General features: G+C 38.1%; 1 protein-coding gene across 2 annotated transcripts; it reads right to left on the bottom strand.

The window, feature by feature from the left end:
- Nucleotides 1–1,416: 1,416 nt before the first annotated feature.
- LOC306996425 (uncharacterized protein) lies at nt 1,417–19,436 on the bottom strand. 2 transcript variants are annotated; one of them, XM_079608897.1, is made up of 5 exons: nt 19,361–19,436; nt 19,047–19,100; nt 18,276–18,563; nt 4,657–6,304; nt 1,417–3,762 (listed from the first exon to the last, which is right to left on the bottom strand). In XM_079608897.1, exons 3-5 carry the CDS (start codon nt 18,307–18,309, stop codon nt 3,759–3,761), a joined length of 1,686 nt encoding a protein of 561 aa, XP_079465023.1. In that variant the 5' UTR covers nt 18,310–18,563; nt 19,047–19,100; nt 19,361–19,436; the 3' UTR covers nt 1,417–3,758. The 2 variants fall into 2 exon arrangements, with proteins under 2 accessions (XP_079465023.1, XP_079465022.1); XM_079608896.1 differs by having other exon boundaries at nt 18,276–18,765; nt 19,361–19,387.
- Between the last annotated feature and the right edge of the window lie 6,100 nt (nt 19,437–25,536).

Genomic DNA, 25,536 nt, shown 5'->3' with positions numbered 1-25,536 from the left:
TTGTGCAGTATTTGGACTTTGCCCTTTTGTGAGCGGCTCATCATTTACTGTGGGCTTTGTGGATGAGGAGCCCCGCAAGCCCACAGTACGGAAGCTGTCCCTAAAACGCTAAGCCCCGATTTGCCGGTTTCTTCGTGTCATGCCTGCTGAGCCTGAGATTCTTCACGTCATGCCTGTCGAGCCTAAATCTTCTGACAAGATGGCACGCATGAGTCAGCCCGTCCATGGAAGCTGTCCCTGAGATGCTCAGCCCCGATTTGTTCCCTTGAACTGTGTGCTTCGCCTTGTTCCCCTGAACTGCCGGCTTCGCCCTGTTCCCTTGAACTGCCGGCTCCTTCCTGGGCCCCTGAAGTGCCGGCTCCACCTGGAGGCTTCCTGCTCTGGGTAAGCCACACCCTCGTCAGCCACCAGGGCGCTCACCCTCACATCCTGTTATTGTTGCAGATTGGCTGTAAACTCATCAGTATTTTATTGTAATATTGTCGGCATCTCTATTTCCTCTGGGTGCTGCGAGTCCTTCCTCCCTGCAAAATAAAAGCATTGACTGACCTCTCGTGTGTGTTTTATCATGATTGCAGATGTTCCAGATCAGATGAGTGTGAATCATCAGATTGTGTGCGGCTCAAACTCACCAGCTCTTCTTGCACAGATGATCTGAAGAAGAATCACAGTAGGAGCAGCAAACACTGCGATCTCAACAATAGTCACAATCACTGCAGGAAACATGAGAGGAAGAAGAGAAACTGGACATGACTGACATCACTGATGGAATATGGCGCGAGGCCGCGCCTTGCGGAGGGGGAGGTTCTGTCACATTGAGTGCTCCACAGCTCTGGAGGGTTAATAAAGGCCTTCTGAAGCAAAGCGATGAGTTTGTGTAAAGTAAATAAAGTAAAATTCTAGCTTTCGGCCATACGCAGTCTACTTGCGCCTAAAGCGCAACTTACGCAACTTGTGACGTCAGAAATGGCGTAGCATAAATATCAGCAGTACGTCACATTACTCGCATAAGTTGCGTTTTGACTTAAGTCAAATCCGTATGTCTATTTGGCCAGAAGCTAGTTATTTTACTCTATAAAGTTGTAAATATTGATATTTTTCTTATGCATCGCTAAACTTCAGAATATCTTTATTAACCCCCTGGAGAAGTGTGGAGCACTTTTATCATGGATAGATGCACTGTATTGTATTTTTATCCCGCTGTAACCTATAAATCATTCTCAAACATACCCATAATCTGCTGCAATCAAATATTGCCCTTACCTTTAGATTAAGGATGTCGATTCAGGGTCCTCGGTGGTGCCTCTAACCAATTCAATATGGAATTCGAATGAACTAGGCATTTGCTAATATTAATATTTAATTACAAAAAATCATGAAATATTGATAGGAAAAAAATACTCTTAAGACTTGTTTAAAAAGTTTTACGAATCACCACAACATGATTTTGTTTTATTAAAAAAGATTCAGAATAATACAAAGGGGAAAAAAAACAAAGGAAAAAATAACAAACACGTAAAAGACCCGAAATGTGGCCCCGAAAAAAACCTCTCCAAGGCTTTTTATACTAACCCTGGTCCGGGCCACCTTTTAACAATGGGCTGTTATTCTACTACAGCCAATTCCCTTAAAGGTCGAACTTTGGACTTATCCTAGTCCTTCATTAACATAGGCTTGCAGAAGCACATATCCAAAACATCCATTTTCTTTTTACACCTATTCTATGCAGCACATAGACAAAAGCTTTATTTGGTAAGTGTCACGGGTCTATGAAGGAGGGCTCAAATGCAGAATGAGTGTTAACATGTTTTTTAACAAACAGTAGACAGATGACAAGATGTGGTGGGAGAGGTGAACAGTCCAGACAATAGGCAGGGGTGAGACACAATGACAGCCGTTGTAACTAGCCGAGTAGCAGTTGTAACTAGCACAAGATGACTGTAGGCTGGAGAGAAGTAATGGCAGAGCAGAATGAGACCTGAGAATACCAGCAATAGCCGGACAGGAACTTCAAGTACAACAGGCAAAGCACTCAGGGATCTCAGGCTCAGCACCAGGCTTGCTCCAAAGCTAAGAGTGTAAGCAGCCAGGGACGCTCTGCTAGCAGGACAGGACTGGAACTAGAGACACAGGAGACAAGACAGACAGGACCGATGGCAGAGCTAAAGAAAAAAAAGAAAGAAACTTCTACAAATAAAACACAAGAGGAACAGGTGAGCACACTCAGACAAGGAACAGGAGAACACACTCAGGTAAACGAGGACTTAACTAGACAAGAGGGTGTGGTTCTGGGAAACAAGGAGGCAGGAGCAAAGGAGCACATGGCCAACACAAACAAAGACAGAGCCATATGTTGAAGCACAACACAAACAGAGAGTCATGAAACAAAGACACAGACAAAGCTGCCAGGGCAGAACCCTGACAGTAAGTTTGACTATCGCAACCCTCTCGACCTTTCTCTAGTTTCGCACATTTTCAAGGTCTAAGGCGAATGATGTTCACAGTTCCTTTTAAAAATACATGTGGTCCTAACAGTCTAAACATATTGGGTCTCATTCATGAAACACATTCGTAAATATACGAGTAAATATGTGAGTGATTTGCGCGTAAAGAGACCTTCCCGAAAACTCTTCTCCTGATTCACAAATACTTCGTAAACGTCAGATGTGATAGTGAAATGTGTGTGTGTGTTAATGAATTCCAACCAGGCGTAAATGGGACGCGCGTGCACGCTCATTCTCAATTACCATAAATCCCGCCCATTAAATCCGACTGACAACCATATATGGGCATCATATTATGACACCAAACGAAGGATTTTAACATGTCTTCTTGACTTAAAAGCGAATGAAAAGAAAAAAATTCTCATCAAATAATATTTTATTATCAGAAGTTCATTCAAAACGTCACATTTTATTTTCAATCTTACAGGTCCTAAAAAAAGGAAGCTTGGCAGCATATCACAGATGCACTGGAGTTTCATCTGTTAATCGAACAGTTCCAGAAGTGAAAAGAAAATGGTTCGACATGAAGCTCGACTGCAAAAAACGAATTGGTTCACTTCGAAAAAATATAGCCCAGCCCTATTAAAAGCAATTAATTATTTGATTAAAGTGTTCCGTTTGCAGATGTTATTACTGGCTCTCATAATACAAGTAAAAAGAAAAACCGAATGTAATTACTATATATCATATTTTTTCAAAATGCTGTGTAAATATGTACCCGATTAAGGTGAATTAAAATGCAGCCTTATTAATGAGCAAACGTTCGGATGTTAAACGCACTATTTACGCGTGGCTGGGAGCAGGTGTAGATTTCTTTCGTACCAACTAACATTTGGAAAATACGAACATTTTAATGAATCCGAAAATTTACGCCAGAACCACTTTACACACGATTTACACAAGAATTCATTCTGCTCGTGTTTCATGAATGAGACCCATTGAGTCCACATACACAGACACACACACAACACCTCTGACAATGAACCATAAGTTCGTAGGCCAAGCTCAAATTAGGCTTTAAGTAATTTGAGCTTGTCCTGCAAATTGAACATCCTCATTTGAGCAGTTTATTTCAGTTTGCACTGTGTATTATTTTCCTATTTAATCGCTCAACTGGTTCGATAATTTTAATTAACTGCTGAGCACGATGAATCCGTCCGTTCTTAGGGAGTCGAGCCTCAGTGGGTGATCTTCGCTTTTCTCTCCTTCTTCTCCGTCTTGCGAGCTCTCTTTGCGTTGTCCCTTTGGAGGTGTTCATCTATAAGATAGTCCATAAAAATATCAGCTTGTCTGTTACATTAACATTTCTAATTTCTAGGTCATCTCCATCCGTTACTTTCAAAGCATGCAGATAATCGTTAATGTATACCATTTCTTCAGAAGAAGTTTTTTTTTCTGGGAATTTATCAGAAGAAGATTTGTCAGAAGAGCTCATAATCCTATGACGCATTACACCCGGTGCAGGGAGCCGGAGAAAGCCGAAAATGATCTCCTATAGTTGTTGATAGTAGTATTTTAAGTGATATAATTGATTCTAAGATCCATATTACTATCACACGAGCCAATGGCGATTAAATGCACGGATGCATAGTCAGATTAATGAATGAAATACAACTGTTCAGAACAGAAGACTGTATTGGACTCATGCTGCATACGCAATGACAATTATGCTTACTGTAAATATAGTTACAACTACGATAAGAGATGTTAAATAAAATACCCCGTGAACATTCACACGTTTGTCCTGTGATAGGCTACAATTTATCTCCATAAATACTATTTTCTCAATTCTAAGCATAGAAACGCACAGGTGAAATACACTGAAAATTATATGCATTTAATAATGTGGTCGGGTTGAAGTCATCCCTCCGGATCTGCATCCACTCAGCCCGTACCGCAGCGTCAACGGGGAATGCATGAAAGCTGACTTCTTTGTTGTAACGTGACGAAACGGAAACAATAACGGCACACAACAACGAAGTGCTGAGGCTGTCACCCTCTTGAATCCTAAAAACACTCATTGTGAAAAATTCTCTCTCAGGTAATGGGATTCGGTCGCTGTTGTTACTACTCTACCATCATTAACAATGCATCCTCTCGACCAAAATCACTGTTTTCTATAGTATAAAATAAACATCATATTATTACTTACCGGGATTTCAGACTGTGTTTAAGTGGTTTCTCCACTGTATGGATCTTCATGTGTCGCTTCAGGTGACTTTTAATAGAGAAACTCGTCCCACACTGATCACACGTGTGCGGCTTCTCTCCAGTGTGAATCCTCTCATGTGTTTTCAGAGATGATGACTCACAGAATCTCTTGTCACAGTGTGAACACTTGTAAGGTTTTTCTCCAGTGTGGATCCTCTCATGTTTTTTCAGAGATGATGACTCACAGAATCTCTTGTCACAGTGTGAACACTTGTAAGGTTTTTCTCCAGTGTGAATTCTCTGGTGCAGTTTTAAATGTTCCGCTGTAGTAAAAGTCTTCTCACACTCAAAGCACATGTACTCTCTCACACCAGTGTGAGTTTTCTCATGTATATGTAAATGATGCCGCTGTGAAAAACTCTTTCCACACACAGAACATGAATGCGGCTTCTCCTTCGTATGAACTCTCAGGTGTTTCTTCAGCTCTGATGCACTAAGAAATGTTTTGCCACATTGATCACATGTGAACGGCTTCTCTCCGGTGTGGATCCTCATGTGTCGCTTCAGGTGATTTTTAATAGAGAAACTATTCCCGCACTGATCACATGTGAACGGCTTCTCTCCGGTGTGGATCATCATGTGAACATTAAGGTTTGATGATCGACTGAAACTCTGCCCGCACTGATCACATGAAAACGGCTTTTCTCCGGTATGAACACTCATGTGTATCTTCAGGTGACTTTTAACAGAGAAACTCTTTCCACACTGATCACACGTGTGCGGCTTCTCTCCAGTGTGGATCCTCATGTGAATCTCAAGATGTTGTTTGGTTGTGAAACTGTTTCCACACTGAGTGCAGGTGAAAGATTTCTTGGCTCTTCTTTTCTTTAAAAATGTCTGTTTAGTCTTTGAGCGACTCAAAGGTTTTCCTCCAGGTTGGACATGATGTTCCTCCTCCACTTCTCTCAGTTCTTCACTCTCCTCCTTCACTTCTCTCAGTTCTTCACTCTCCTCCTCCACTTCTCTCAGTTCTTCACTCTCCTCCTCCACTTCTCTCAGTTCTTCACTCTCCTCCTTCACTTCTCTCAGTTCTTCACTCTCCTCCTCCACTTCTCTCAGTTCTTCACTCTCCTCCTTCACTTCTCTCAGTTCTTCACTCTCCTCCTTCACTTCTCTCAGTTCTTCACTCTCCTCCTCCACTTCTCTCAGTTCTTCACTCTCCTCCTTCACTTCACTCAGTTCTTCACTCTCCTCCTTCACTTCTCTCAGTTCATCACTCTCCTCCTCCACTTCTCTCAGTTCTTCACTCTCCTCCTTCACTTCTCTCAGTTCATCACTCTCCTCCTTCACTTCACTCAGTTCTTCACTCTCCTCCTTCACTTCTCTCAGTTCATCACTCTCCTCCTCCACTTCTCTCAGTTCATCACTCTCCTCCTTCACTTCTCTCAGTTCTTCACTCTCCTCCTCCACTTCTCTCAGTTCTTCACTCTCCTCCTTCACTTCTCTCAGTTCTTCACTCTCCTCCTTCACTTCTCTCAGTTCATCACTCTCCTCCTCCACTTCTCTCAGTTCTTCACTCTCCTCCTTCACTTCTCTCAGTTCTTCACTCTCCTCCTCCACTTCTCTCTCCTCGCTCTCTTCCATCGGGTCTGACAGGAAAAAAAAATTTACATTTAATTTTCAGTACATTAAAATATTTATCTTCAAAGAGAGAAATATAAAGTGAAAGGACATGAAAGTGAGCCCTGATGTACTGGTAGAAAGTAGACAACTGCTATAAAATATGATAATTTGACTTTTTTTGAAAATTGATTATATGTCCTTGAAACTTTCCATGAATGAGGTCAATTTATCTTCAAATTATTATTTGTAAAGCATTATAGGCACAAATCCCATGTTTCTTTAGCAAGAACTATTATATTTGATCAATGACACAATTATCTAACATGATATTAACATTACCGTATTTTCCAGACTATAAGTCACACTTTTTTTCCATGGTTTTGCTGGTCCTGCGACATAGTCAGGTGCGACTTGTATAGCAAAATGAATTCATACTGACTGATATGAACCAAGAGAAAACATTACCGTCTCCAGCCGCGAGAGGGCGCTCTAGTTAGCGGAGTTGTTCAGAAGCGACACCGAGGAAGAACTCAATGGATTCAGTGTTGTGGAGTAAGATTTGTTTTTGGGGTCCTTGAGATGTTTTGACATGACCTGATATTTGTACTTTTTTCAGTTGCTTATAAACATATTAATGGCAAAGGTGTAATTACACTCTATTTAGCACGAACATGGCTATCATAATATGTGAGCAACATGTATGTACATGTTTGCATTTTTGAGAGAATATTATTTATGCGTGGTTATTCAAAAAACTCAAACTTAAATTGTCTGATATAAGACCACAAACGACCAACTTCACATATTCCCACAATACTTTTGACTAATGGATAATGTCGCCTAGAGTTTTTATTTCAAAATGATCTGAAAATCATCCGGGCTAATCGTTCACATTAAACAATAGATTGATTTAAATTTAGTAAGAAACTTTTTGTTTGGAAAGGCAATATGCAGGTGGGAGTGAATGATCCAACAAGGTCATGAATAATGCCCTAATTCACACCTGAGGAGACAAAGACCTGCTAATGCTGCATACTAATGAGCCTTTCATTCAGGTGTCACTGAGCCACAAAGAATGCAAAGACAACACACACACACATATATATATATATATATATATTAGGGCTGTCAAAGTTAACGCGTTAATTAGGCGTTAACGCAACATCCTATTAACGGCACTAATTTTTTTAACGCGCGATTAACGCAGCGCGTATTTTCAGTTTGACCCGTGGCCCAACCCTAGTTGGAGAAATGGAGATACACAGTGTTGCCAACTTAGCGACATTGCAGACCCCTTTAGCGATTTTTTTTCTCTTCAATAAAGCGCCCAAACCTTTAGTTTCTGAGAATCGCCGGTAGGCTTCTCTCTCTCTCTCTCTCTCTCTCTCTCTCTCTCTCTCTCTCTCTCTCTCTCTCTCTCTCTCTCTCTCTCTCTCTCTCTCTCTCTCTCTCTCTCTCTCTCTCTCTCTCTCTCTCTCTCTCTCTCTCTCTCTCTCTCTCTCTCTCTCTCTCTCTCTCTCTCTCTCTCTCTCTCTCTCTCTCTCTCTCTCTCTCTCTCTCTCTCTCTCTCTCTCTCTCTCTCTCTCTCTCTCTCTCTCTCTCTCTCACGGGTTTTTAACGTGTATGGTCACAACGCACTGGGGATATTGTGGTGAGGACGGGGAGGTTGTAGTAGCCAGTTTTTAAACTGGCTGCCATGGCGAATGCGGAGACGGCGAGTTATGAGCAACTCACCCGGCAGCATGGAATAAAAGTGCCGGTTGGAGTTGAGTGCTCAGTCGAGGAATGTGTGTTAGCGGTAGGAGTGGTGGTTGGTCACAGTAGTATTCGTTCGGCATCGAGAATGAACGGTGCTGTGGTGTTATTTTTAGACAAAATTGAAAAAGTGAACGTGACGGTTGAAAACGGGATAGTTCTCAATGATAGTTTGATCAAGGTTTTCCCACTTGTCAATCCAGCGAGAAAGGTTGTGCTTTCCAATGTGCCTCCATTTATTAGTGACGAAGCGCTGCAGCGCGAATTATCTCGATATGGACAGTTGGTTTCGGCGATTAAGAAAATTCCTTTAGGCTGCAAATCCCCGTTGTTGAAACACCTTGTGTCTTTTCGTAGACAAGTATATATGATTTTGAGGAGTGATATTGATGAACTGAATATTGCTTTTAAATTCAAAGTTGAAACTTTTGAGTATGTAATTTTTGCAACAACGGAGAACATGAAATGCTTTGGATGCGGGAAAATGGGACACTTAGTACGCGCTTGTCCAGACAAAAATGTGTCAAATGGTACAGAAGAAAGTGGGTCTCAAAGTCATAATGAAGGTCAGAGTGTGGAAAGAGTTGGTGAGGTTTCAGATTTGAGGGTGGACAATGAAGAACCAGGAAGTAGTGGAGTGAAGAGTAGTGAAAATGAGACCATGGATATTGAGCTTGATGAGATGGTGGGTGAATTACTCAGAGGACGAAGCAGTATGTAAAGTGCCGGCAGTGAAAAGGAAGTCTAATCTGGGTGAGATTGTAACTACATCAAAGAAGAAGGCACAGGATGAGACCATTACCAAAAGTTCTGGAGAGGTGTTGAATGCAAGTGATTCTGGATCAGAAAGTGAGCAAGAATGTTCTGAAGTTCAAGTTGAGGAAGAGGTTAGACTAGACTATAGTGGTTACAGTTTGGAAAGAATGAAGAATTTTCTCCAGCGTACAAAAGGAATGAGGAATGTTGAGGTTATAGACTATTTTCCTGATCTATCCTTATTTATTGACTCAGTAAAAAGTTTAATGAAACAAAAAGGTGAAGGATGTCTGTCAAATCCTGAGGTGTATCATCTAAAAAAGATTGTGCAAAAAGTGCGACCAAGCATTGAGTAATGATATGTCACAAGAATAAAGGCATGATATGGACCTGGCTTTTTGTGCTTTTTTCATCCCTCATAATGAGCAATCTTAAAATCGCTTCCCTGAATGTGAATGGGGCGAGGGATGTAAACAAAAGAGCACAGGTTTATGAGTTAATGAAACTAAAAAATATAGATGTCATGTTTTTGCAAGAAACTCACAGTACAAAGGAAAATGAAGTTGATTGGATGAAAGAGTGGGATGGAAATATTGTTCTGAGTCATAAGACTTCTCTCAGTGCTGGGGTGGCGGTTTTGTTTTCAAAGACTTGTTTACCAATATCGTATGATGTTACAGAAGTAATACAAGGTAGATTAATTAAGATTATAGCAAAGTTTGAAAATGTTACTGTGGAATTTATAAATGTCTATGCGCCTGTAAAATCAATAGAAAGAATGTTGTTTCTTGAAACTTTATGTGATAGTTTAAAACAATGTAATACAGAAAGTTTCTTAGTACTGGGTGGAGATTTTAACTGTACAAGTAATGATTTAGAAAGAAATCACATTGAGCCTCATATGGCTTCAAGAAGTAAATTACTGAATATGATTAAAACTTGTCAACTCTGTGATGTGTGGAGAAATTTTCATTGTAACGAAAGGCAATATACATGGGCACATGTGAAAGAAAATCGCATTTCTTTAGCAAGATTGGATTTTTTTTATGGTTTTAAACATCAGAAACAATGTTTTAAATCTTGTGATATTTGTCCTGTTGGTTTCTCTGACCACTCAATGGTAGTAGCATGTATTTTTATTAATTCTGTTAAATATAAGAGTGCCTATTGGCATTTTAATAGTGCTTTAATTGAGGATGCTCACTTTTGTAAATGTTTCTTTTTTTTGGTTGGGGTGGAAATCTAAAAAGTCATCTTTTACATCAATACAGCAGTGGTGGGAAATTGGGAAGGTGCAAATACAAAAACTCTGTAATCAGTACACTTTTAATGTTTCTAGAGACATGGTTCAATCCATAAGAAGTCTAGAGATGGATATTGTTGAACTTCAGGCTTTAAATGAAGCCTCTGAAAATCAAAACCAATTGCGGGCTCTTAAAGGAAAAAAAAGCAGCCTTGGCAGATCTATTAGGTACAAGGGCTCAGGGTGCGTTGGTTAGATCTAGATTTCAGAATCTTTCTGAAATGGATGCTCAGTCCAAGTTCTTCTTCAGTTTAGAAAGAAAAAATGGCCAAAAAAAAAGTATTCAGTGTTTAAGGTCAGAAGATGGAAAAGTTCTGACGGAGGTTTCTGACATCCGAAAAAGAGCTGTCAGTTTTTACAAGGAGCTGTATTCCAATAGTGTTGTGGATTGCCAGTTAATGGCTGAATTTGTGTCCAATTTACCAAAAGTGAATGAAGATTCATATGCAGACCTGATATGCCCATTAACAATAGACGAACTTCTTAATGCTTTGCAGAGTATGAAGAATGGTAAAGCACCAGGATTGGATGGGTTGCCTGTTGATTTTTATAAGGCATACTGGCATTTGTTGGGAGAAGATCTACTTGCAGTCTTAAGTGATAGTTTGGATAAAGGACAACTGCCACTAAGCTGCAGAAGAGCTGTTTTAACTTTGCTCCCCAAAAAAGGTGATCTCAAAGAGATAAAAAACTGGAGGCCAGTGTCTTTATTATGCACTGATTATAAGATTTTATCAAAAGTTTTGGCGAATAGAATGAAGAAGGTAATTGGACAGGTTATACATCTAGATCAATCCTACTGTGTACCTAATAGATCAATTGTGGATAATATATCCCTAATTCGAGATGTTTTGGAAGTCTCTAGACTGTTTGGGATCAAATGTGGCCTAATTTCCCTAGATCAAGAGAAGGCGTTTGATCGGGTGGATCATCAGTTTTTATGGTACACGTTCGAGACTTTTGGGTTCCCGCCTGCTTTCACTGCCTTGATTAAAGTGCTTTATGAAAATATTGAAAGTGTACTGAAGATCAATGGTGGTTTGAGTAGCCCTTTTAAAATACGAAGGGGTATTAGACAAGGATGTGCTTTGTCGGGTATGCTTTACTCAATAGCAATAGAACCCATGTTAAATAAAATTAGGACTCATTTAGACGGGTTTAGATATGAGAGTACCTTGCCACCTATAAAGCTGTCAGCATATGCAGATGATGTTTTAGTTTTAACCAGTGGGCAGGATGATATTGACAAGCTGGTTGATATTGTTAACATTTATGCAAAAATCTCATCTGCAAAGGTAAACTGGGCCAAAAGTTCAGCATATTGTGTTGGAAAATGGAATGGAGAACTGGTATTACCAGGTAAAATGGTTTGGTCACAAAGAGGTCTGAAATATCTTGGAATATTTTTGGGTGATGAAATAATAATGCAAAGAAACTGGGAAAATATTCTTGAAAATGTGGAAGGAAGATTTGAAAGGTGGAAATGGCTTCTACCTAAAATGTCCTTTAGGGGGAGAGCATTGATTATTAATAACTTAGTAAGCCTCCTCATTATGGCACAAATTAACAGTTTTAGAGCCTCCGGAAGGGGTTCTTGGAAAAATACAGGTCAAGATAATCAACTTCTTTTGGGATAGATTACATTGGTTACCACGGAATGTTCTGTACCTTCCAAAGGAAGAAGGTGGTCAAGGGGTTGTTGACCTTATAAGCAGGAAAGTAGCCTTTAGGCTACAGTTTGTTCAAAAGTTTTTATACAGTCCTAGTGTTTCATGGTTTGGACCAGCCTGTTGCCTTTTGAGTAAGGTGGGAGGGTGGGATTTTAGAAGAAATATCTTTTGGACAGATTGTAGCAGTTTTAGTTTGAAGTCTATCTCTTCCTTTTACGAAAGTTTAAGAAAAGCATGGTGTATGGTACAGGTCAAAAGACTATTGTCACATCAGTCTCTGTATTGGTTTTTGGAAGAGCCATTGATCAATGGTGCTCGACTCGATTTATGTGGAGACACAACTTTGTGGTTGATGCAGACTTTAACAAAAGCCAAAGTTGTTAAAATGAAAGACTTAATAGAAGTGGCTGGTATCGCGTTGAACAATGCTGATGCACTTGCACAGAGACTTGAAATTAAACCAACAAGGACAGTCTATTTTTTATTGAAGAAGTGCCGCGAAATTTTGAGTGAAGAAGACTGGAACTTTGTGTCAAGTCAAGCTCTTCCTGATAAAACGGATCATTTTCCTTGTATGGTGATGTCTAAAAATGTAATGGAAAATGAAAATGTTTTAATGAACTCAGAGAATTTGAGAGACATAATGTTTGATACAATGGGGGGAAAGAGCTTGTATAAAGTTTGTGTGAAGGTGATAAATAAGGAGAAATTAAATCGTATGGATACACCATGGAGAGATCATTTAAGTGTCGATTTGGATGTCAAACCTTGCTGGGGCTCTTGTTACGAACCACCATTGACTAAAAATGTGGGTGATCTCCAATTGCGAATTTTACATGGAATTATTGCTATAAATTCTTTTATCTCATTGTTGAATCCGAATGTGCAGGATAGTTGTCCTTTTTGTGGGGAAAGAGAAACCATTTTTTATTGTTTTATGCACTGTGAGAGACTAAGACCTTTAGTTGGTTTATTGGAGATTTTCTTTACTAATGTTAATGAAATGTTTACAATGATTGTGTTTATTTTTGGTTTTAAATATTGTAAAGGAAAAAAGAAGAAAGGACGATTGTTAAATTTTATCTTAGGTCAGGCCAAAATGGCGGTTTATATTAGTAGGAAATATGAAATTGCTGGTAGTAGTAAAAATGTTGAATTGTTGTTTAAGGGGTTCATAAAAGCAAGAATAAAACGTGATTTTATTTTGTACTCCCATATGAACAAATTGGAAAACTTTGAAGAGGTGTGGAGTGTACAAAGAATGTTGTGCTGGATTGAAAATGATGCATTGCACTTTGTTGAAGAATTTGAGTAGGCCTAACTATATGTGATTGTTTTGTTAATGTAGTGGTTTTTGTGTAGGTAATAAAAGATGTGTTAAAAATAAAAAATAAATCTCTCTCTCTCTCTCTCTCTCTCGATTTCATCAGACAGGTTTGTTGTGCAGATTAACATCTTGGAAGGGAGAGCTGGTTATGTTTAATGGGTCACGTTTCAGTCACTATTTCATATTCATTCCGTTGTTTGACAACAGAAACAGTAAAATATACCAATGAAAACAGTTTTATTGAGAATTTAGCTTCATCAAAATGGGCACAGAGAGAGACAAACTAATGTAATAATAAATAATAAATGTACATTTAGCATTTTCAGAAGAGCTGCCCTGCCATGCAAAAATCTAAAGATGTTTGTTTTAGTAAATTGCTCAGTGCAAAGAAAGAGAAGTAATGGGAACCTGGTTTTTCTTTATTCTTTCTTCATGTGTCTAATAGACATGAACAAGTTCTTTGAAAAACATCTATGACCTTTGAAACATGTCGTCTTCATGCTCTATGTTGACTATGGTTTCAATAATAAACATACATTTGCATAAAGCATCCATATTTATTCATGCCCATAATGATTAGAGTATTATACAAACTTGAAAAGTATTAATTTAAGGTACATTTAGAACAAATAAAAAAGTGCGATTAATCGCGAGTTAACTCATGGCAAGCATGCGATTAAAAAAATTAATCGATTGACAGCCCTAATATATATATATATATATATATTACTACATAATTGGTTCAGAGTTGGAAACATCTTGAAAAAAAAGGGTATTTTTCCTCAAACTGTGTAGCCTATGCTTGCAAATTGTATAATATCCAAGGTAAACATTTCTAGTAATTGTGCAGTTAATTTTCATTCGTATTTTCAGAAAGTTTTGGAATATTTTTATTTATTTACCTTTATTTTACCAGGAAATAATCCCATTGAGATTCAGAATCTCTTTTTCAAGGGAGTCCTGGCCAAGACGGCAGAATAATAGTTCCATATTAAAAATACATATACAAACATTTAACAAAAAAACAAAAAAAAAGACATTTTGGCAATTTTAACATAATCTCAACATAATCACCAGCAGCGCTCAGTAATAGCACATGTGCATTTAGTACTCAAATAGTCCTTTATCCTCATTTTAAATTGTGTCATTGTCGGAAAACCGTCAAATTTTAGCTGATTCTGCAATTTATACCTGGAAAAAGGTGCAAAAACTTTAAAGGCACTTTCACCGAAGACAGTTCGCGTTCGTGGGATATCATACATGACTTGCCCATATGATCTAAGACTACATTTCCTGGTAGTGACTTTAAGAGTCAGAAGAGAGCATAAGTAAGGAGGCAGTTTACAAAGTATGGCCTTAAAAAGAAAAATATAGCAGTGCTCCAGCCTGCGATTGTGCAGAGATGGCCAACACACACTCTCATACAAGCGACAATGATGAGTACGGAAATTTGAATTAGTTACAAATCTTAGTGCGGCATGATATACTGAATCCAGCATTTTCAAAGAAGATTTATTTGCATGCATGTATAAAATATCACCATAATCCAGCATTTACATAAATGTTGTTTGTATAAGTGTTTTTCTCGTACTAAAAGAGAAACAGCCTTTGTTTCTATAATAGAAACCCAACTTTACTCTTAGTTTTTTTGTTAGACCCTCTATATGCTGTTTGAAGGACAAATTTTCTTCTAAAAGGAAGAAAAGGAAGGTAAAATTTCCAGGATTATCACGATATTATTATTCCTCACAGCGAGTGCGTTTTCCAGCTGTTGTGGGCGTTGACTGGTTTGCATGTGTTGCCTCAGATCTGTGTTTGAATAGCAGCGCGCTCTCGATTGGCGTGTCACATTAGCAGAGTAATGAGATGCCAGAACGATAATGAGAACGGCTGATCTCTCTCTCTTTTTATATAGATTACATAAACAGAGAATATTTGTTTGAGTTTTGAATTAGATAATTTAAAACTACATACTTAAATGATTATAGAGATATATATCTCATGTCTGAGTGAATAGTATTCGCTGAGTTTTGTTTAAGTTTACAGATGTGCTTCAGAAAAAAAGCTCACGAAGATGGAGAGGCAGAAAGCACACCCGGTTTACTTTATTTTACAAAAGCACGTTTTATTTCGATTTTAAGTGAACCCATAAAAAAAGAAGACATTTAACGGTTTATTTTTTCATATTTCTTAAGCCTGTATGACAAAAAATGACAGGAGTATTTTAAGTCTATTTTGCTGCTATGTGAAAAAAAACGAGGCAAACGCGCCGGCGCGTTTTTGGTCCCCAGATGGTTAAATGCTTCTGATTGGCCATTGCGTTCAAGAAATCAACACGTCTGTGATTGGCTACATCGCTCAACGCTGCAAACATGTTACAAATAGAAACTCTGGCCTGTAAATCGTTTCTATTTTGTTTTAGTTGTTCTTGTTGCTTTTCTGCAACAGATGAATAACAATTTATTAGTTTCTATATGTTTTATGTAAGGAATAATTGACGACAGGCCGTTGAATTATTATAAAAATAATGCACACCCGAGGTGGTAATGCAGTCACGACGCGAAGCGGAGTGGCCGTTACACCTCGGGTGTGCATTATTTTTATAATAATTCAACGGCCTGGAGTCAATTATTCCGCTTATACTACAGTTACCACACCTCGAAATATTGTTCAGATGATGTATTTCAAGACGTTTGTAAAGTTTTTGTCATTAAAACGCTCTTGTATGTAGGACTAATTCCTTGCGCATCTAAACCCATGCTCCGTTGCTAATTCCAAAACGTAATTTTAGAGTTAGTAACGGAGGTTTGAGCCGCTGATAGCAGAGTAATGCTGGACACACACTTCACGACTGACACATTCTCTGACTGTGAATGCAGCAGATTTTAAACACCGCTGTGAACACAGACTGAACGCGCTGAAAACGCGTGCATGATCAGTCATAAGTATCAAATTACATTCATAACCGGCCTTAGAGAGAAGCATGTGCGTCAATATTATTATTTATTTATTAATTCAATTCGTTTTAATTAATTCGTTCATTCTTTTTTTCTATTAGTGACAGTAGACTAGACTAATAAATGAAACACAAAAGCCTTAACAAGTAGGCTATAGGCCTATCAATTTTATTTATTTGTTATATTATCTTCAATAATTACGAAAACCCGTGCAACAGAACTATCAATTTATTTAAATATTCAGTTTATTTTTTTATTGATTATGTATAGGACTGTATAACCTACTTTATTTATTAAAATTAAACTGCATGTTCCCATTGATTGTGAAGTTAGACATTGAAAATGGCAGATCAAGCGCATGGGGCTGCGGTGTCTCTTGTTATGATTGTATCCTCTTTTCCGTTATTACAGTTGACTACGCGAAGTGATATGGAACTGTAGTGCGGTCAAGACCTGCCGGAACTACTTTAGCCGTTCGGTTCCCTGAAAATAATTGCACACCTCAGAACGTTCGTCAACCAATCAGATTCAAGCATTCAACGGCCCTGTAGTATAATCATATTTAATCGTTTTATTCTCCCGCAGCCGCACACACATAGTGAGTGCATTACCGGCTCGGGCAGAGAATCTAAGCTCAGTGCTGCACAATATATTGAATTTATCGAAATATTGCAAATGTATATATCGCAATATGCATATCGCAACAGCTTGCAATAAATGGGGTCATGAACAAAAGACAAAAGTTTTTTAGCTTTAATAAGTATCCGGATATATTTAATTCATACAGTGAAAACTAAGCAATGTTTTATTTTTACATTTTATGATTCAGTATCTTTTATTAAATAAACTTAATATAGGATAACCTGAAACCCTGTGGTTTACACTGATGTTAAAATAACACTTCTTATGCTACAGTAAAACACTGATGTTCACTTTCAGAAGTTTCAGAAGGATGTTTTCTTGTCGTAAAAACAATGTGAAACATGTAGGTTATATCATTTTAAATATATTTTAAAGATAATTTAAGTTTATTTTTTACACACTTTAAGCATTATCGTATCGCATGTTGAATATCGCATTATTTAAGGAGTTATCGCATTTTTCTTCAATATCGCACAGCCCTACGGCGGATATCGCTCATAGCCTTATACATTTTTGTTGACGACGTAGTTAAGGCGGCAGGCGTGTGTTTCTTAGGCGGCCGCCAGTTCCAAAGTGCTGCGAGAAACCCTGCGTTACGCTAACATGCCGGACACTATTCAGCTGTTGTTCTGTGTGCTGTTGTGGAGCTGAATAACTTGCCTTTCCAGATTAATGTCTGTTCTTGGTCTTGGATTTTGTGAAATAAATTTCTAAATAAATGCGACTTATAGTCCAGTGCGACTTATATATGTTTTTTTTCCTCGTCATGACGCATTTTTTGACTGATGCGTCTTATAGTCCGGAAAATACGGTAAAATATACAATACTGCTATGTTTTGTCTCCAACTTTGAGATTGATATTTATTTTACTAAAAACTTTTTAATTATTAATGGCCGTTTACACTAGACTTTTCCTACATAGACTTCCATTCATGCGCATGTGAAAGTGGGACACCAGAAACACAAGCTCAAGTGAATAACCCTGTGAGAAATAATAACAAGTGTTTAGCATTCAAGTGGAGTGGATTGTTTATTTTTTTTATTATTATTAGTTATATGTTAAATAGAGCATCTCTTAAAATTGTGACATCATCTGGGCTCTTTCTGATGCATGATGGGAAGACAAGAGAATAATCTCAATCCATTTTTACACAAACTGTAGCATTGACTGTATTCATCAACCCTGTTACCAAAGTTACTGTAAGAAGAATCTCTAGAACTATGAATAACTTGTATGATATTTGACAAATACAATTTTATCAGTAACTTGGTGTTTACTGATTATTCCTAAAAAAATACATTTTGTAAACTATGTTGAAAATGACTAAAATTCTGGTAACCTTGTTGCAAATTGGACACCAGATATAAAATAAATGTAAACGTCAAATAGTATTTAGCTTGATCTAATATTGATCATCAATATAAAAATGTCTCAAATCTCCCTTTACTGACCATTTGTTGAAGAAAACCCAGAACATTCTGCACCATTTCATAGTGTAACTGTTAACCTAAATGTGATGAAGTGCTTGAATGTTTCTAACATGAATGTTCTCCAGCATCATGAATGAATGAAGAATAAACACCAACCTCTTTGTTCTTCAGGATCTTCAGTGTGTTTCATTCTGCAGGGTTCTGGATCACTCGTGTTCTCACTGTCCTCTTTAATAAACTCAGTCTCTGCAGATTTCAGCTCTTCCTGATGCTTTCATGCTCGTCTTCACTTGTAGCTGATGGGGATTTACAGCATTTATTGGGGAATTACTGTGGGAGGAGCTTCACTGATGATGTGATTGCTGTGGGAGGAGCTTCACTGATGATGTGATTGCAGTGGGAGGAGCTTCACTGATGATGAATTCCAGAGTTTGAGGAGCTGATCTGCCAAAATCAAAAGTATAAATTACTGAGTTTGTTTTTATAATAAATGACACTTCTAAGTGTAGCTGGCGCGGTCTGCACTTCGCCGACTACTGCGTTGTGTTCTGGTGGACTGATGACAGGACACTGACGATCTTCAATCAGAATCAGTCTCTCTCAGTCAAGAAGAATGCAGACTCCGTATTTAATCGCATTCAAAAATCTGAAAAATTACCATGAAAAATGAACATATCGCATTAGGCTGTGTGTCATATTGCGTGTTATTTCTGTTATTAACTATGGGTAATAACGTTAAAGTTTTACATTAACATTATGCAACATGAAATAAACCATCTTCCTTTCACTAGTTAACACAGTAACATGCATGAAGCAAAATGTGCATGCTTTACATCTGGGCTGTTCAGTGCCATTGAACATCAATAAATACAAGAAAACTTTTAAATGAACACATTATATTCTAAACCTGGTATTGGAAGTACATACCTGTACAATTTCAAAGAGAGCAACAGTTCAGGATTATCTCCACTCAGAATCAGCCTAACATAAGAAAAAGGAAAACTGAAACATGTGGGCTTCATCACAAGACGACAGAATGGCGAGCGCTAACTTACAGCAAAACAAACCACGAGGCTAGCTATGTTAGCAATTCCTTAAGCACTCAAAACAGCAGTTCTCGACACATCTCAACTAAATATGTGCACTCATCATAAAATACACGTACAAGTTACCATGTGCACTAAAGCTAAAGTTACAACCGGTATATTTCAAGCTTACATTGCACTGATGTGAACACGTACCTCTCTCAGTCCAGTAGAATGCAGACTGAGAAACGAACGCTTTAAGTCAGTATATGACCACCGCCAGCCTCTATCCGATAGAGGGCGCACTTACACGACAAACAACTCTCCCAATACCTGTGAGCTACCATGAAGTGACTGAACAATACAAGATTATGGTGAAATAAACTCACATACCCACAAGATAGAAAATGGAAGGTTGCAAAAATATTTGTCATTCTTTAACCTGTTACATAAGCATTTATGTCTGTCTATCTATTCATCGTACAGTAACTGATGCCAATTCAAAAAAATATATATTGCTAATCCTAACATTATATTTCTGCTTCTTCATTATAAATCCAGGTATCTAGAAATATAGAAAATAATATAAATAATTTAAATTCTTCCAAATATAAATAATGGTAAGAAAAACAGTTCATAAACATAAACACAGAAATAAACTTTCATATAGTAACAAATCCCCTCAGTCTGCTGACACCAATGAAATGAGCTTTAAGTGTCAATTTACAGGAGATCTGGAGACATCAGCATAATAAATGAGGTGAAAACAGGAACTATTGTCATGAAATAAAGAGTGTTTTCAGCAGATCTGTTAATATTGATGAGCCTCAGACTATCAACACTCATTCAACAAGCCATTCAGGATCATCAGCAGATCATCTCACTTTATTCTGAGTGTTTGCTGTTAGAAACACATTATTTGAGTCAGATAGATGACTAAAGACTATTAAACTGCTCCATTGTAAGACAATACTGTTATTTCTCACACTATGACATGGATAAAACATCAATAACACAAAAACAATCACTAATGATGACACTCATCTTCATAAACCACTACAGATAAATAATTACAGCAGCATTGTCCACCCTCACACCCCACCAGGGCGCCTTGCGGAGGGGGAGGTTCTGTCACATTGAGTGCTCCACGGCTCTGGAGGGTTAATAAAGGCCTTCTGAAGCAAAGCGAGGAGTTTGTGTAAAGTAAATAAAGTAAAATTCCAGCTTTCGGCCATACGCAGTCTACTTGCGCCTAAAGCGCAACTTACGCAACTCGTGACGTCAGAAATGGCGTAGCATAAATATCATCAGTACGTCACATTACCCGCATAAGTTGCGCTTTGACTTAAGTCAAATCCGTATGTCTGTTTGGCCGGAAGCTAGTTATTTTACTCTATAAAGTTTTTAAATATTGATATTTTTCTCACGCATCGCTAAACTTCAGAATATCTTTATTAACCCCCTGGAGAAGTGTGGAGCACTTTTATCATGGATAGATGCACTGTATTGTATTTTTATCCCGCTGTAACCTATAAATCATTCTCAAACATACCCATAATCTGCTGCAATCAAATATTGACCTTACCTTTAGATTAAGGATGTCGATTCAGGGTCCTCGTGGTGCCTCTAACCAGTTCAATATTGAATTTAAAGGAACTAGGTGTTTGCTAATATTAATATTTAATTACAAAAAATCATGAAATATTGATAGGAAGAAAATACTCTTAGACTTGTTTAAAAAGTTTTACGAATCACCACAACATGATTTCGTTTTATTAAAAAAGATTCAGAATAATACAAAGGGGAAAAAAAACAAAGGAAAAAATAACAAACACGTAAAAGACCCGAAATGTGGCCCCGAAAAAAACCTCTCCAAGGCTTTTTATACTAACCCTGGTCCGGGCCGCCTTTTAACAATGGGCTGTTATTCTACTACAGCCAATTCCCTTAAAGGTCGAACTTTGGACTTATCCTAGTCCTTCATTAACATAGGCTTGCAGAAGCACATATTCAAAATAACCATTTTCTTTTTACACCTATTCTATGCAGCACATAGACAAAAGCTTTATTTGGTAAGTGTCACGGGTCTATGAAGGAGGGCTCAAATGCAGAATGAGTGTAAACATGTTAATTGACAAACAGTAGACAGATGACAAGATGTGGTGGGAGAGGTGAACAGTCCAGACAATAGGCAGGGGTGGGACACAATGACAGCCGTTGTAACTAGCCGAGTAGCAGTTGTAACTAGCACAAGATGACTGTAGGCTGGAGAGAAGTAATGGCAGAGCAGAATGAGACCTGAGAATACCAGCAATAGCCAAACAGAAACTTCAAGTACAACAGGCAAAGCACTCAGGGATCTCAGGCTCAGCACCAGGCTTGCTCCAAAGCTAAGAGTGTAAGCAGCCAGGGACGCTCTGCTAGCAGGACAGGACTGGAACTACAGACACAGGAGACAAGACAGACAGGACCGATGGCAGAGCTAAAGAAAAAAAGAAACTTCTACAAATAAAACACAAGAGGAACAGGTGAGCACACTCAGACAAGGAACAGGAGAACACACTCAGGTTAACGAGGACTTAACTAGACAAGAGGGTGTGGTTCTGGGAAACAAGGAGGCAGGAGCAAAGGAGCACATGGCCAACACAAACAAAGACAGAGCCATATGTTGAAGCACAGCACAAACAGAGAGTCATGAAACAGACGCAGACAAAGCTGCCAGGGCAGAACCCTGACAGTAAGTTTGACTATCGCCACCCTTTTGACCTTTCTCTAGTTTCGCACATTTTCAAGGTCTAAGGCGAATGATGTTCACAGTTCCTTTTAAAAATACATGTGGTCCTAACAGTCTAAACATATTGAGTCCACATACACACATAACACCTCTGACAATGAACCATAAGTTCGTAGGCCAAGCTCAAATTAGGCTTTAAGTAATTTGAGCTTGTCCTGCAAATTCAACACATCCTCATTTGAGCAGTTTATTTCAGTTTGCACTGTGTATTATTTTCCTATTTAATCGCTCAACTGGTTCGATAATTTTAATTAACTGCTGAGCACGATGAATCCGTCCGTTCTTAGGGAGTCGAGCCTCAGTGGGTGATCTTCGCCTTTCTCTCCTTCTTCTCCGTCTTGCGAGCTCTCTTTGCGTTGTCCCTCTGGAGGTGTTCATCTATAAGATAGTCCATAAAAATATCAGCTTGTCTGTTACATTAACATTTCTAATTTCTAGGTCATCTCCATCCATTACTTTCAAAGCATGCAGATAGTCGTTAATATATAACATTTCTTCAATAGAAGTTTTTTTTAGGGAATTTATCAGAATAAGATTTATCAGAAGAGTTCATAATCCTTTGATCTCCAATATTTATTGGCTAGTTGCACGTGGCCGCCATGTTGGATGTCCGAACAGCGAGTGTGCGGATAGACACTTCCAGTTTCGCATTACACCCGGTGCAGGGAGCCGGAGAAAGCCGAAAATGATCTCCTATAGTTGTTGATAGTAGTATTTTAAGTGATATAATTGATTCTAAGATCCATATTACTATCACACGAGCCAATGGCGATTAAATGCACGGATGCATAGTCAGATTAATGAATGAAATACAACTGTTCAGAACAGAAGACTGTATTGGACTCATGCTGCATACGCAATGACAATTATGCCTACTGTAAACACAGTTACAACTACGATTAGAGATGTTAAATAAAATACCCCGTGAACATTCACACGTTTGTCCTGTGATAGGCTACAATTTATCTCCATAAATACTATTTTCTCAATTCTAAGCATAGAAACGCACAGGTGAAATACACTGAAACTTATATGCATTTAAAAATGTGGTCGGGTTGAAGTCATCCCTCCGGATCTGCATCCACTCAGCCCGTACCGCAGCGTCAACGGGGAATGCATGAAAGCTGACTTCTTTGTTGTAACGTGACGAAACGGTAACAATAACGGCACACAACAACGAAGTGCTGAGGCTGTCACCCTCTTGAATCCTAAAAACACTCATTGTGAAAAATTCTCTCTCAGGTAATGGGATTCGGTCGCTGTTGTTACTACTCTACCATCATTAACAATGCATCCTCTCGACCAAAATCACTGTTTTCTATAGTCAACAAACTCACCAACCCTCCTGCACCTGTCATGAGTAACTCAGCAGACCTCTCGGAGTCATTCCTGCACTTCTTTCCAAGTAAAACTGATAGTATCTATTAGAGATGCTCCGATCAGCATTTTCGGGGCCGATCACCTATCACCAAAATCATGATCTGCCGATTGCCGATCACAGAATGGCAGGGGAATGGGAATCTTTTATCTATAATCTAGCAGAGTTTGCACCATTTGTAGAAATGAAACTAACTATGATGTGGCAAGAACGATTTCTTTCTGGAACAACCAATTATGCAAAACATCCCAAAACCAGTAGGTTGTTTATCAGACAGAAATTCATGAAATACCTTTTGTAAGTCAAATTTTAAGACCGTTTTAAGACATTTTAAGACCATAAAGATTGAAATTCAAGACCTACACGACGCATTAACCAGCAAATAACAAATAAAATTAGCATCAATATGCACTTTTTGTTTACATAAGCATTAAAATAATAACATAAAAAATATGGCTAGATTTTAAAAGTGTCTTGCAACATGTTATCTACTAACATGTACAAGTGCAAATAAAGTTGACAAAAAAGGTTTTATAAAAAGATAAACCTCACATATTTCAGGCTTTATATATATATTTTTTTTTTAAAGAATGTAAAAAAAAATTACTGACATTTTACAATGCACATTAGCTTATCTTTTATCAGATTTTACAGGAGAGTTGGAGAAAATATCAAAAAAATTGTTAAAGTTAAACAAACACAATATTTTTCAGAATTAATTTCTCAAAATGCCAATAATCAACGTGTTCTTTTTAAAGTCATTGGGTCTGTATTGAACCCTCCACAATCTACCTCTACTGAATTTTCACCTGATATTTGTGAGACATTTTTGGAATTTTTTAATAGTAAGGTTACAAATATCAGGGCCAACATATCACCTTCTTTTCTTAATTTTCCATTAAACATGCATTGCTCTGGTATTTTTTGTCAGTTTGAGCTAGTTTCACTGCCATTTCTTACAAAAATCGTGTCTCAAATTAAACCTTCTACATCCCCTATGGACCCTGTTCCTCCACGCCTTTTTAAGGATGTGTGGGAAGCGGTTGGCTCTCATGTTGAAGAAATCATAAATAGTAGTTTGTCTTCTGGAGTCGTGCCTGCATTCTGTAAAAAAGCAGTGATTGAGCCAATAATTAAGAAAGCTGGACTTGATTCCACGAATGTTTCAAATTATCGCCCGATTTCAAAACGTCCTTTTTTATCAAAAATTTTGGAAAAATGTGTAGTGATGCAGCTACAATCTTTTTTGGAAGCACATGGCACTTTAGATATTTTTCAGTCAGGTTTTAAAGCATTCCATAGCACTGAGTCGGCGCTTTTAAAGGTTTTAAATGACCTGTTTTTAATGACAGATTCTGGTGATTCAGCCATTTTAGTGCTTTTAGATCTCACTGCTGCTTTTGACACAGTTGATCACACAATTCTTTTATCACGCATGGAAAACTGTGTGGGAGTCAGGGGGACCGCCCTAAAATGATTTCAGTCTTATTTATTCGGGAGATGCTACTCTGTTAAAACGGGCGACTTCACCTCATCAACTGTGCCTCTCAACTGTGGGGTCCCTCAGGGATCAATTCTTGGTCCTATTCTTTTTACAATTTATCTCCTTCCATTAGAACAAATTTTTCAAAAACATGGCATCTCCTATCATTTGTACGCTGATGACTGCCAAATTTATTTGCCAATCAGAAAGCATGAAGGCAGCTCCCTGACACCTTTACTTGATTGTTTAAACGATGTCAAAGCATGGTTAGCAAACATTTTTTTTAAACTAAATGAGAGTAAAACCGAGATCATGCAGCTTGGCCCCATAAACCCCACGATAGATTTGGGCCACCTAATTGACTTTGTGCACCCTGTTATAACTAATCTGGGGGTTAAAATAGATAGTGATTTTAAATTTGATAAACAAATAAATGCAGTTGTGAAATCTAGCTTTTACCATCTTCGCCTTTTAGCTAAAGTTAAATCGTTTTTGCCTCTTAATATTTTTGAAAAAGCCATACATGCTTTTATTTCTTCTGGATTAGACTACTGTAATGCACTCTATACCGGTATAAATCAGAACGCACTTTCTCGCTTACAGTTAGTCCAAAATTCTGCAGCACGTCTTTTAACAGGAACCAAAAAGCGCACACACATAACTCCAATTCTAGCCTCATAACATTAGCTTCCTGTTCGTTTTAGGATTGATTTTAAGATTCTATTGTTTGTTTTTAA

Source organism: Phoxinus phoxinus (assembly GCF_949152265.1).
Source record: "Phoxinus phoxinus genome assembly, chromosome: 1".
Lineage (NCBI taxonomy): Eukaryota > Metazoa > Chordata > Actinopteri > Cypriniformes > Leuciscidae > Phoxinus > Phoxinus phoxinus.
Note: the sequence above shows the minus strand (reverse complement) of the source record. Positions and strands in the feature narration are given on the sequence as shown.